Source organism: Pecten maximus, chromosome 1, assembly GCF_902652985.1.
Source record: "Pecten maximus chromosome 1, xPecMax1.1, whole genome shotgun sequence".
In the NCBI taxonomy this organism is placed as follows: Eukaryota; Metazoa; Mollusca; class Bivalvia; order Pectinida; family Pectinidae; genus Pecten; species Pecten maximus.
Genome location: NC_047015.1, coordinates 44,330,553 through 44,344,213, shown reverse-complemented (window position 1 = coordinate 44,344,213; position 13,661 = coordinate 44,330,553). Strand labels below are relative to the sequence as shown.

At 35.9% G+C, this 13,661-nt stretch overlaps 1 protein-coding gene across 1 annotated transcript; it reads left to right on the top strand.

The window, feature by feature from the left end:
- Positions 1-2,678: 2,678 nt before the first annotated feature.
- Positions 2,679-12,914, top strand: LOC117334610 (signal recognition particle subunit SRP68-like). The gene is made up of 12 exons (XM_033894312.1): positions 2,679-2,796; positions 4,237-4,303; positions 4,435-4,548; positions 4,900-5,095; positions 6,755-6,837; positions 7,286-7,472; positions 7,917-8,156; positions 9,613-9,834; positions 10,548-10,642; positions 11,122-11,263; positions 11,604-11,735; positions 12,308-12,914. Exons 1-12 carry the CDS (start codon positions 2,697-2,699, stop codon positions 12,542-12,544), a joined length of 1,815 nt encoding a protein of 604 aa, XP_033750203.1. The 5' UTR covers positions 2,679-2,696; the 3' UTR covers positions 12,545-12,914.
- Positions 12,915-13,661: the final 747 nt, after the last annotated feature.

Sequence of the window (13,661 nt, the reverse complement as noted above, 5' to 3'; positions counted from 1 at the left end):
TGAAAGATACCAGCAATATCAGCAGCATGCAGAAGCGGGTAATTGAGTGGATGAGGAAGATTGACAAGCCGGGTCTGCCAGGAAAGTTCAAGACATGGATCTTCCAGCATGGACTGTTGCCGAGACTGATGTGGCCCTTGATGCTATACGAGGTCCCTCTGACAACAGTGGAAGGACTGGAAAGAACCATCAGCAGCTATCTGCGTAGATGGCTTGGAGTACCGCCCAGTTTCTCCAGCACTGGACTCTATAGTCGGACATCACCACTGCAACTCCCACTGTCATCGCTGGTGGAGGAGTTTAAGGTAACAAAGACCATGTTAGTGATGACGCTGCGAGATTCGAAAGACGAGAAGATCAGCCACGCAGGAATCCAGACTAGGACAGGAAGGAAATCGTTAGCAAGCCCGTCTGTTGAGCAGGCTTAGGGAGCTCTCAAGCACCGAGACATCGTCGGAGCAACCTGCTCGGGGAGGCAAGGTTTGGGAACAACCCATTTCCAGACGTGGGAAGGTACAGATGATAAGGGGAAAAGATCTTTGGTACAAAAGGATATCCGCAGAGAAGAAGAACAGAACAGAAAAGCTAGGGCAGAGGAGATGGGCTCTCAAGGAGCATGGACAAGATGGCAGCTGCCAGAACGAAAACTGTCACGGACAGACTTGTGGCGATGTGAACAATTCAGGATCTAGTTCCTGCTGCGGGCAGTATACGACACTTTACCATCGCCAGCAAACCTGCATCGGTGGGGACTAGCTGAGGAGCCAAAGTGCCAGCTGTGCCAGGAATGTGGGACCATGGGGCATAAAACCGTACTGACACAAGGACGACACCGGTGGATGCATGGCCAGGTGCTCCGGGAATTGGTAGATGTTCTTGAGGTTGAAAAGAAGAAGAAGAGACCACCTCTATTTCGCAAACACAATCCAGGCTGACTGTGGAACAGACGAGGGGAAAGAGACTGGAAGCTATCCATTGACGGGCAGTGAGTTGATCGCCAATGTCGACCCACCATCACGAGGATGTTCCGGGACAATGGTTGAAACGTATGGAGGCTGATGGACCCGGCTGATGATGTCAATGGATTAGCAGTATTCCGCCAACTGTATAGGTACATATATATATATTTTTTGAGAGAGAGTTTTTTTTTTATTTAAATGAATTTTAATAATGATATAAATAATTAATACTAATTGATAATTGTAGATTATCAACTGAATAAACAATTTAAAGAAACTATTCCGATGCCGATAGATAGATGAAGTTTACACTATGGGGAGTACAAGTGTCATGCTCCACCTTAACTCTTATTTTAGGATAAATCCTTCCTGTAGCTCTTGGATCCACGTTATTTTCCATTCTGTGACTTTAACCTCTGTTGCTGTTCACTTTCTGGCGTTTTGTTGTTCATTGATTTTTTTTCTTGATATAATTATATAGTTATTAGCTTAAAATTTCAATAGGAAAGGAGAAAATGAGTATAAGGAGTATAATAGTGCAGTCAAAGCAACTAGGCCTATGATCAGATGGGAGAGTAGGAAGTGGACAAAGGGAGGTAACTCGAGTGAATGGTTTAGGAACTGTAAATGGTGCTAGAACACTCGAGTGTGTATACGGTATATATATGCCGTTATCTATTAAGATATATGAATTACAAACAGAGATGTCTCTATTTCTAATATGAATACAGAATGAATATCAAAACTCAGATATCTGTATTTGAATTAGAAATAACAGTTACGTCTAAATGATACTGAGTATGTTTTAATTTCAGATAGAGCGCTCTATTTATTTAGAACACATCAAATGGGTTAAACCAGACACGTGTATCGTTATACACGTCTCTGGTAAAACCAAAAACAGTTTGTCCTATTCGAAATATAAATACCTATGATATACCGATATCTGTATTTAATAGCAAAAAGAGATATTTTCAACAAAAAAACCCCCCAAAACACTTATACTCGTTATTTAAGCTAATAATTCTATAATATGTTTAATGATATGAAAACAGAGACATATATATACATATGTCTCTGATGAAAAATAAAATAAAAAAAAATAAAAAATGCACATTCAATTTTACATCTTACGGCCACTAATAAAGCAATAAAATGGATTCAAATATGGGCCCAGTTTTACGTTTTATTCAATTTAAATGAACATCACTAAAACTTATTATACTCTAAATGTATGGCGCGGGAAGGATGTCATAATTAAATATTTTGCCTAGGCAAAAATAAAATATTGCCTAGGCAATATTATTTCTGCCTAGGCAAAAATCCAATATTAGGCAAAAATATTTCAGCCTAGGCAATATTCGATTTATGCCTAGGCAAAATTATTTTTGCCTAGACAATATTTTATCATTTTGCCTACGCAAAAATATTTAATTATGACATCCTTCTATAAATGCACCATATCAATATCAGGTGATAGATCTATAATTACAGTACAGTACAAGTAATTATTGATAAGGTGAGTATCATTAACTCGTTTGATGATATCGCCAATTCTTTTTATTTATTCACCATAAGTATTCGTTGTAAAATTTTAAGATGTGTAAATGCTGGAAGTTATCATGATATCAACGATAAGTGCCTCTGGGCCTCTTGGTTTGTGAAAGTCGCCTTTGAGCGAACCAAGGGAAATAACTATGGTTTTATAGGTGGCGCTAAGTCAGATGTCGTGTCAACATGGCGGCGAGTGGAGAAAGCATGACCGGTGAAAATGAAACTTGTGATGAAACTGCATCTTCAACAGAAACCGCAGAAGTCGAATGCTTCACGATCGAGGGTAATTTTATATATTATGTTTAATTCTAATATCTATTACGAAAATAAGCATATTTTTATTGCTTTTCTGGCATTGCTTGTGCAGGCTAAGACCTACACTCTGTCAGAAACCATATGTCATGGAATTGTACTAAATAGACTTTGCAGTTTGCGTCATGTTCATCATATGTATCTGACTTTAAGTTATAAATGTTAGGCTTTATGTGTCTCGTATCCTTGTAATGGGAATGATATGATCAGAAATAGATTAAAGGGTTTTACAATAGTAACCGATCAGAGACAGATCTTACTAGCATGGGTATATGGCTTTGATAAAAGCTGAGTCTGCCCATTGTAAACATGGTATTGATAATTTAGGGTGTTTTAGAAAGAATTTTAAGATGCATATTTGCTGTCTTAAATGACTTTAGGTCTTGGTTGATGCTCAGTTGCACCGATGTTCCATATGATGTCGTGTTCATTATATATTTAGTGGCACAAGCACACGACTTGTATGTATATAGATACGCGATTTTTGGCGAAGAAGAAATGTTATATTAGCAAATAAACATTCAGTAACTTGAACTCAAATATTGAAGCAGAATATGATTTATATGTGTGCACTAAAGTTATGACTTACAAAAAACACAAATGTAATAATTAAGATATGATGATGAAATATTTAAAACTACAAAATTGTATATGTGAAACTAACTATATGACATCTTGAAAGTAAATTCAGAGTATTTGGTTTATAAATATTTTTTTAATAAATGCCAAAGAATATTTGTTTAAATGAATGCCAAAATTCATTACTGTAGAACTAAAATGGTTGAAGCGAATTCTATATCCTGCTGTACACTTCGGTTAACTTTGCTCTAGGCAATATTGAATAATGTTAAGGATGGTCTGGTGGCACAGTGGTAACACATTTCACCTAGGTAGCCAGGATTTGATTCCCTTAGGTAGTAGGTCATGAATGGGTATGGTCACCTGCCTTACCATGTAGTTTCCCCGGGTACATGGGTTAGTATACATACCTCCCACAGTAAGACCCTCCTCCACACTTCCATCAGGCCTACAAATGTGATTAATATAAGTTGGTATTACTTGTTGGAAAATGTATGAAGTTTGCATTTTACAATAATGTTAATGATTTAATGAAGCTGTCAATATTTCCATTTTGAAAAGGTACTGCTAGAACATCTTTTTGATCACTTTAGGTGGGGTGTGTGATGCTAGAATTCTGCATATACAAATGCATATATATATCCACCTGTTGACAGAAGTTTGCTTAGAATGGAAGAGGGACAGGCAAGAAATATATTCATGTATGATGTAGTTATTTGATATGGTACATGTACACATGATCAGTATCTCAGTGGGGGTGTTATTCATTCAGCTGTCAAGTCAATTCCAAATCACAAGATATAATTCTATCCTCACTTAATGTTGATTACAGTTCTGCAGTTAGTGAAAGAAGCACGGCAGCAACATGGCCTTAGACATGGAGATTTTCAGAGATACAGGTATGGAGAAATAATTCTAAGAATGTGTTAAGTCTATCAGAAAACATTGCTGTCGTCCAGTTCCTTGTTGGTACCACTCCACCCAATAGTGCTACTTTGCATACATTCATGGTCATTCTCTTTTTTCCTAGGGGCTACTGTTCCAGAAGGATCCGTCGCATTAGAAAATCTTTGCATTTTCCTCAAGGCACCAAACATAGAGTGCAGCCAAAAAAGATTCAAGTGGAAAATTTGACAGATGTCAGGTAATTCTAATCATAATATAGAAATTAGTTTTTCTTTTTAAAGTATTTGTAACTTACAGGTAAGTGGGTAAATCATGTATTTGTATTACATCAACCATCATGCAGAAATTATTTGGTGTTATATATATATCTTTTTTTACTTCAGACTCATAAATTCTTTGACTACATGCATGTCAAACTGAAAAATGAATAGAAAATATCAAATTTTGATAGAAGTAATTAATATCTTATGATTCTAGTCACCTGGTAATGTGATTTCTTTCTTGTTAGGATACTTCAATTAAATTTATAATTACATCTACATTGTATAAGCATCCTATATATCATGCCAAATGGCTTCTTTCTTTTCAGATTTCTACATTTGCCACTCTTTTGTGCAGAGAGAGCATGGTTTTATGCCATGCAGTTGAAGGCAGAAGCCAATACAGAGCCACGGAAGCGATTCCATATGATGTCGCGTATCAGGAAGGCAGTGACTTATGCTGAGGAGTTTCAGGAGCTATGTAAAAGCCCTAAATGTGATGCCAGAACCAAATTAGAATGCCAGGTCAGAACAAAAATGAACTTAGCAATTTTTGTGATAATCATGTGTCATCTCATTTTCCTGTAATTATTTTTCATTATAAACAACATTTCACTTTTAGAATTTTAATGTAGTTGATTCAGGTTTCATCCCTATGTCTGTATACAAAATTGTCTGGGCTACTAAGAAAGCAGCTCTGCTGTACAAAATTGCATACCATATGATCCAGTGATATTTTGAAGACATTTTATCAGTCATAAACTTCACCCATAGTGTTTGTATTGATCACTCTCATACTAATACTGGGTAATGTTTAAATATCCTGTTTAAGAAGACGTATTTGGTTCTCCTTCTTACCTAGCTGAGACAGAATGCTATAGACTGACTTAGTGGTATATATAGATTCACAATAAAACTATAAAAATATTGAGGTCATGCTTCTTTGCATTTTGTCATACCCATAGCCCATTTTGGGAACGGAACGTACTTTTCATTTGTAAATTTCCCTCAATAATCCGGACGATTTTTTCACCACGAGGAGAAAAAAATGTCGGGGCAAGTCAACCGTGTCGACAGTTGTACAGACTATCGCTTGACACTGTGCGTAGTCATAGCGACCGCTGCCAGGTCATAGCCCCGGGTATTTACCTGTGTTACAATGTGTAGCTTTTGTTTTTATAACGGTACCTTGCTTTTTCTCAACGACCTAATTGTTAGAGTATTAAAGGATTTTATAGAATAGTCTTGCTTTTATCAACTTGACGTACAATATCTATGATAGTTATTTTACAGACGGCAACTTTTATAGGAACACATATTGCTATTTCGTAGTTAGCAAGAATTTATGCACAAACATACAGTACGTGATACGATAATTAATCAATCTCAAATACATGTAATAAATTTATGATCGGTAATGAACATCATTAACACTTGTATTGGGTAAACACGGATATCGGCTTGTAACACTGTTACGTGAAACGACGACTCATTGAAAGATGCATGTTATTAATTACATACACGTTTACGTATTAAGCAGTGATCACAATAACTGGGTTGATTAAAAACAAATTAGTCAATAGTCGTCTGATACTTAATTAAGCGCCACATTGTTAAGTGAATACGGGTTTAATAATTATCGGACATCTTGGGTAGTTCTCGCTGGTGTCGCGTACTTTTAAATAGATAGCTTGGGGTTTCTGGTACGTAAAAATCATAAAAAAACATGGACTGACGGTAAGTTGTAAAATCTGGGTCTTTTATTTAAGGTATTTAACGTTTGTAATTTCTTCTTGTTTGTGAACCTCCGGGACGTGACATATGTGTGTTGTTTGTAGGTCACATATGCCCACTATAAATAAAACAACTTTCACTTTACATGTTCTTTTAAAAACATAGTTTATTTTCTACAAAACAAAACAAGAATCATATCAGAAACATAAGTACATTTATTGTTAAAAAGTCTGACAATTAGACGTGTTTATGAAACGTCCCGGATTGTATATAATCAAGGGAGATAACTCTTACACGACAATGTTTTTGACCTGGTAGACGAAATTCGGCAGTCCGGAAAACTCGTAATCCGGACGGTTTGGACTGGGAACGAAGGTGTTCGGATTATTGAGGGTCCACTGTACATATATGATGAAATAAGAATATTATTCATTGTTTATTTCTTTTCAGGGATATGTGATGTGGATGAAGGCTGGGATGCAGTTTGAAAGTGAAAACTGGGCAAGCGCCATAGAATACTACACAGAAACAAAGTAAGATTTAATGAAACTTTTTGCCCAATTCATAGCCAAAAACAGACTGTTTCCTCAAGCCAAAAGTGGTATTTTTCCAAAATGAAGAAAAATGGAATATCTTCCCAGTTAACATTAAGTAGTAGCAATGACGTATTAATGTATGTAATGCACAAAAGCCCTCATTTTCATTTTGGCATAATCTCTATTTTAATATAGTAAGCAAAAAGTGGTTCATAAGTACTCTCTTTTGATACTGAACTTTTACACTAGGAGATCCGGAGGGGTCTTGTTTGAGGATAAATACAGTATTTTGCATTACCATGACAATACCTGGAAACAGATGTATTATAATGTAAACCCCATAATTTAAATTTTATTAGTATATTTTAGTCTTAGTTAGAATGAGACTAATAACTCTCTCCTGTTGTATTTGACAATGACTAACATGTAAATGCTGTGTGGACAGAACAATATATGAGAAGTTGGCCAGCGCATTCACCGAGGAACTTCAGTCCGTCTACCTACAGCAGGTAGAGGAAGTTACTCCCAACATTCGTTACTGTGCGTACAACATCGGGGACGAGTCTGCCATCTCAGAACTCAAGCAGATGCGACGCAGAGGAGGAGAGAACCAGTTCACTTCGCATCTGGATGTAAGCTAACACTTATTAACTTTCCTCATAGCATCCTGTCACTTAACAAATATCAACACTGAGTTTGTGTTTAAGTTCAGGTATTTGTTGAAACTAAAAAATGGTTGTAATTGTTCTGGCATAAATTATTATCACCAGCTGTTGTTAGGTGTTCCAACTGAACACTACTTTTCTTAGAAATTGTTAACTAGTAGTGTACCAGTATATAACATACTGATATTTACTGATATAGAAAAATGTGATTCAGTGCAATATTTTTTCTCCATTGTTGATGAACAATAAACAATTCAGTTTTACAGGAAGCTCATATGACCTAGGTAAAATTAGCTGAAAATTCAGCATGATTTAAAAAAAAGAATGGGTCATAAATCAGTAATCATGTAACTTCAAAAACACAAATCTTCCTGCTTGTTTTATGAGATATATCTAGCCATTTTATTATAGGATCTACTTTCACAAACCCGAGAGAAGCAGGCAGCTACTCTATCAGAGTTTCCATGGCGGGGACGTACTGTGCCTGTGAAAAGTGAGCCTGTCCGTTTGTTCCTGCTCAACCTTCAGGAGAGCATCAAGGAGATTGAGAGTGCAGAGAGCACTGACAGTAAAGTATCCATTTACGAGAGTCTGCTGAAGCAGTGTATTGAAGCCCAGCAAGTCCTTCGGGATGCCTTACAAGAAGATGCTGTAAGTAGTGTTATCAGATTGCCAGTAGGAATATTCTTAGTCCGAGTGTATGGGTGTATTTTTCCCATGATTAAATGTATTTCTTTCATATTTTTAATTTGTATGAAACATTTCATTGATGGCGATATTCATTGTCAGTATTTGTATGTGTCAACTCCAGTCGTTTGTCAGTATCTGTATGTGTCATCTACAGCCGTTTGTCAGTATCTGTATGTGTCATCTCCAGCCGTTTGTCAGTATCTGTATGTGTCAACTCCAGTCATTTGTCAGTATCTGTATGTGTCAACTCCAGTCGTTTGTCAGTGTATGTATGTGTCAACTGTCATTTGTCAGTATCTGTATGTGTCAACTCCAGTCGTTTGTCAGTATCTGTATATGTCAACTCCAGTCGTTTGTCAGTATCTGTATGTGTCAACTCCAGTCGTTTGTCAGTATCTGTATATGTCAACTCGAGTCGTTTGTCAGTATCTGTATATGTCAACTCCAGTCGTTTGTCAGTATCTGTATGTGTCATTTCCAGTCATTTGTCAGTATCTGTATGTGTCAACTCCAGTTGTTTGTCAGTATCTGTATGTGTCATCTACAGCCGTTTGTCAGTATCTGTATGTGTCAACTCCAGTCGTTTTTCAGTATCTGTATGTGTCAACTCAGTCATTTGTCAGTATCTGTATGTGTCAACTCCAGTCGTTTGTCAGTATCTGTGTGTCAACTCCAGTCGTTTGTCAGTATCTGTATGTGTCAACTCCAGTCATTTGTGAGTATCTGTATGTGTCAACTCCAGTCGTTTGTCAGTATCTGTATGTGTCAACTCCAGTCGTTTGTCAGTATCTGTATGTGTCAACTCCAGTCGTTTGTCAGTATCTGTATGTGTCAACTCCAGTTGTTTGTCAGTATCTGTATGTGTCAACTCCAGTTGTTTGTCAGTGTCTGTATATGTCAACTCCAGTCGTTTGTCAGTGTATGTATGTGTCAACTCCAGTCGTTTGTCAGTATCTGTATGTGTCAACTCCAGTCGTTTTTCAGTATCTGTATGTGTCAACTCAGTCATTTGTCAGTATCTGTATGTGTCAACTCCAGTCGTTTGTCAGTATCTGTGTGTCAACTCCAGTCGTTTGTCAGTATCTGTATGTGTCAACTCCAGTCGTTTGTCAGTATCTGTATGTGTCAACTCCAGTCGTTTGTCAGTATCTGTATGTGTCAACTCCAGTCGTTTGTCAGTATCTGTATGTGTCAATTCCAGTCGTTTGTCAGTATCTGTATGTGTCATCTACAGTCGTTTGTCAGTATCTGTAAACATGGGGAGGATCCATACATTGATTTCTTGTACCATTTCTTTTCCTGATTTATCAGAACAAACTGTATAAAGAAAGTTTTATCAGGATGGAAAACACTTTCTTGTAATATCAATTTTAACCATTTTATACTTTAACAAAATGTCTTGTCATTTCAATATCAGAACTTCAAATCAGCCATCCGAGGTCAGAGTTTCGAAGGGAAGATATCAAATCAACATTATCTTCATACCTATCTCTCCTATACACGACTCACCAAGACTGTAGAACGTAATCTGCTTCTAATAGAATCACTCAAAAACTACCTGCCTTGGAAACAGGTGCAGGAAGGCAGAAAGATCACCAAGCCTCAGGATTTAGTCAGGTTGTACGACATAATGATACAGGTAGGTATAGAACACTACATCCATCAGTCTCTTATTGTTGTTCTTGTTTTATTGAAAATTGATGGCATGAATAACCTAGATGTACATATTTATATGCACTATGTGTTGTTGATCCGAAGGCTAATGATTTGAATTTCCTGTTGTAGTTATACTGTGATGAATATTTATAACATGTGTATGATTCGCATCCATGTAGATGTAAACATTGTAATCCAGGTATTCATATCATCTAACACACACCTTGTCACTATGATCCTGTCAGGGTATCAGGCTGACCATCACTGGGCCAGTGAAACATTCTTCTATAAGAATGTGGATGTGGCGCAGTGGTATATATAAGCCATTAGGTGCCATCAATCGCGAGTCATAAAATTGTCTTCCTTCTTCATTTGTGTTACTATGTTATATATATATATATATGATAAAATGACCCTGGCTGTTAATAGGACGTTAAACAAAAACAAACCAAATATGATAATGGTTCTAATCCTTATTCTAGCATGCCCACAGATGAACTGTACAATGCAAATGTTAAAGAAACTGTCATACTTTACTTAAATATGAAGCTTTTCCAAATTAAGTGTTAAATAATGAGGTTTTTTATTTGTATTATGTATATCAGGTTTTTTATTTGTATAATGTATATCAGGTTTTGGATTGGTTATAGTCCTGCTCGTAGCTTAAATAAATTTTGTGTGTTTTTCTTTTGCCAGAATCTTTCAGAAATTCCAGCTTTACCTGGTCTAGAAGAAGATTCATCACTAGAGGAGGAAATGGAGGCCAGGATATTAGGGTTTAAAGCATTTAGGTAAACCTAAACACAAATGATTGTTTAATGAATGTAATAGGTAATTGCTCATTTACTCGAGCTTTTGCTCATTTACTCGAGCTTTTGCTCATTTACTCGAGCTTTTTGGCTCCGAAAATTGATGTTTTTTATGGCCTACTCCCTCACAAGGAGTTCTGGGGAAGATACCAGCCTACACATGCTCTTAAAGTTCATATGTTACAATGGAATCATCCAAACGAGAAATCATTTTAGAAATTTAGTTTCTATGGCAATATGAAAATTGAAATAAATGCAAGCTAGAAAAAATATTATTTCAATTATCCGTGATTTTGTTACACTCCTTAACACATTAGACAGATAATGCTCAGCTCTGCCATTTTGTCTGGGGAAAGGACTGTGTATTGTACTTAATAAAGGGAAATATTTGTTAATATATTATCATGATTTGTTTTACTGATATGATCTGAATTTATAAATATGTAATTTTCTTATTTTAGGTCATATTATATAGCTCAATCATATGTTGGCGCCAAGAAATGGACAGAAGCAATCGCATTGATGGAGAGATGTCTAACATACTTGGGGTCATCTAGAGATGGTTTCAAGAAGTTACCAAAGGCAATGGCATTGATGTACAAGGTACAGGCTAGATTTAAGTGTTTTAGAAAACCTAAGAATGACATATATTGATGTTACATTATCAAATAATTTGCCTGATAATTTAAGATTTAACTTGATTGGTAATTCGTTATTTAGCATTACATGACAAAACCTGAAAATGGTAAAAATAAGAATTTTAACTATAAAGTGGCTTTTCAATTTCAAATAAAATTACCAATCAGTCTTGACCAGACAGAAAATATCTAACACTGGATAAAATGTGAGATTTCCTTGTTTCATGTACAGGAATATTTTCTGTCTAATACAAGAAAAAAATTTGTTTGACATTTCTGTAAGCTTATCTTACGTTACGTTACAGTGCGAAATGGACAATTTAGAAGACCTTGAAAAGTTAGTGGAAGGACAGAAGTATTCCTGCCATGCCAGAAGTATATTGGATGTCAATGATGTTACAGACCAATTTAGTACCATATCTTTTAATTCTAAAACGGTAAGACTTGCGAAGTATTGTGTATACCAAACATTTGCATTATTTTAAAACCTTTTGCAGTTCACAATTGATTTTATTGAGATAATTATTCATAGTAAATGGTGAACTGGTGCCTATGAACTTCATAAAGTTTTCGCTTTATACCTTGTCTGTCAACAACTCACTTCAAATGATCAGAATTAAACTAGAAACATTACGCGGAAAAAGAGAAAGATAAAATTAAAAAAAAAAAAATTAAAAAAAAATTAATTTAGTTATATAGCAACAGAACGAGGTAAACATTTGAAGCAAATCACATTTGGAGGTATTTTATTGGTATCGGCAATGACTTCAAAAATAGAGGATGAAGGCAGGGCCAACTGGGTGTGAGTTACAAAGAGTAAAAAGAGATATTGATGCTCCCACTAGAGATAAAGGTACCTGTCTCAAAGATGTAATAATGATAACTTGGATATGGCCAGGATTCCTACCTTATAACCATGTTCTATATATTATCATGGAAATTGCTGGTTTGAGATTCTTCATAATATCATATCTGTTGTTATATAATACTTTTCCTTTGTTTTATTCAGCCTCTTGTGGACCGTCTTGACCAGTATGTTAATGACAAGTCGCTGACCAGTAAGAAACCAAACATAGCTTCTTTCCCACCAGACTTTGAACCAATTCCCTGTAGGCCTCTGTTTTTTGATCTGGCTCTGAACAACTTGGAGTTCCCGTCCCTGGAGGACAAGGTGGAACAGAAAAAGTCCGGTAGTGGCATCACCGGGATGGTGAAGGGCTGGCTGTGGGGTGGTGGCAAAAAGTGAACCACACAGTACTGGATATCCGATTCTTATGGAGATATTGAAAACGTGATATGTGTTCAATTAAAATGCTTGGATTTAAAAACACTAGCAAGCATTATGAGTACTGTATGTGCAGTCATATTTGTGAAATAATGTTTTTCTTCCATTTTTAGTGATTTTTTTTAAAAACTTTGTTCCTGTTTCTTTAATTATGATTAAAATATAATTGTAATTATTAATTAAATGGACACGTCTACAGTCAATGCATTATCTGTTATTAGAAAGCAAAAAACAAGAAGGTTACCTAGTGGCATTAATGTATTGCTAAAAATTGTTTCCTATGATACAATTGATGCACATGTATTATAAGTAAAACTGAGTTGAAAGGGGACATAAATCTTGAAGTCTTGTTTTTGTTCTACCCATTGTGTTGGATAGTGACCTGACTACAGGCCTAGGAGAGACATTAACTTCTGGTCATGGTATTATGGATCGTAATTTGACCTACCACTGTGCAGTTCTTTAATATCACATCAAGTTATGTCAATTACATCATCAGAAATTGTATGCAGCTGAAATGATTTGACTTCGAAAAATTTCGATTTTACTGGAATCTTTGATGAATTTTCAGTAATATTGGCACGATTTAATTTTCACTGCACATACATTGACTTTGATATTATAACGTGACAGAAATACTACTTAACATTATAAAATCAATGAAGTGAAGACTTCATTACAGCTCTATAATTTCTTTTCTGGTAGCACTAAACTGAAACACCGAAACGTCGACTGGTTTATGGCTTTAAATGTGGTGTGTTAAAATGCTTTTATTAAACTTACAACATTTGAATCAAATCCTTTAATCATATTCTGATATGTCAAAAACAAAATATATGAACTTATTGGCCGATTGACTGATTGTCATGACATATATATGTCGTTATAACAAGATTACCCATCTTGTTGTAACAAGATAACCCATCTTGTTGTAACGAGATAACCCATCTTGTTGTAACGAGATAACCCATCTTGTTGTTCTGAGATAACCCATCTTGTTGTTCCGAGATAACCCATCTTGTTGTAATGAGATAACCCATCTTGTTGTAACGAGATAACCCATCTTGTTGTAACGAGA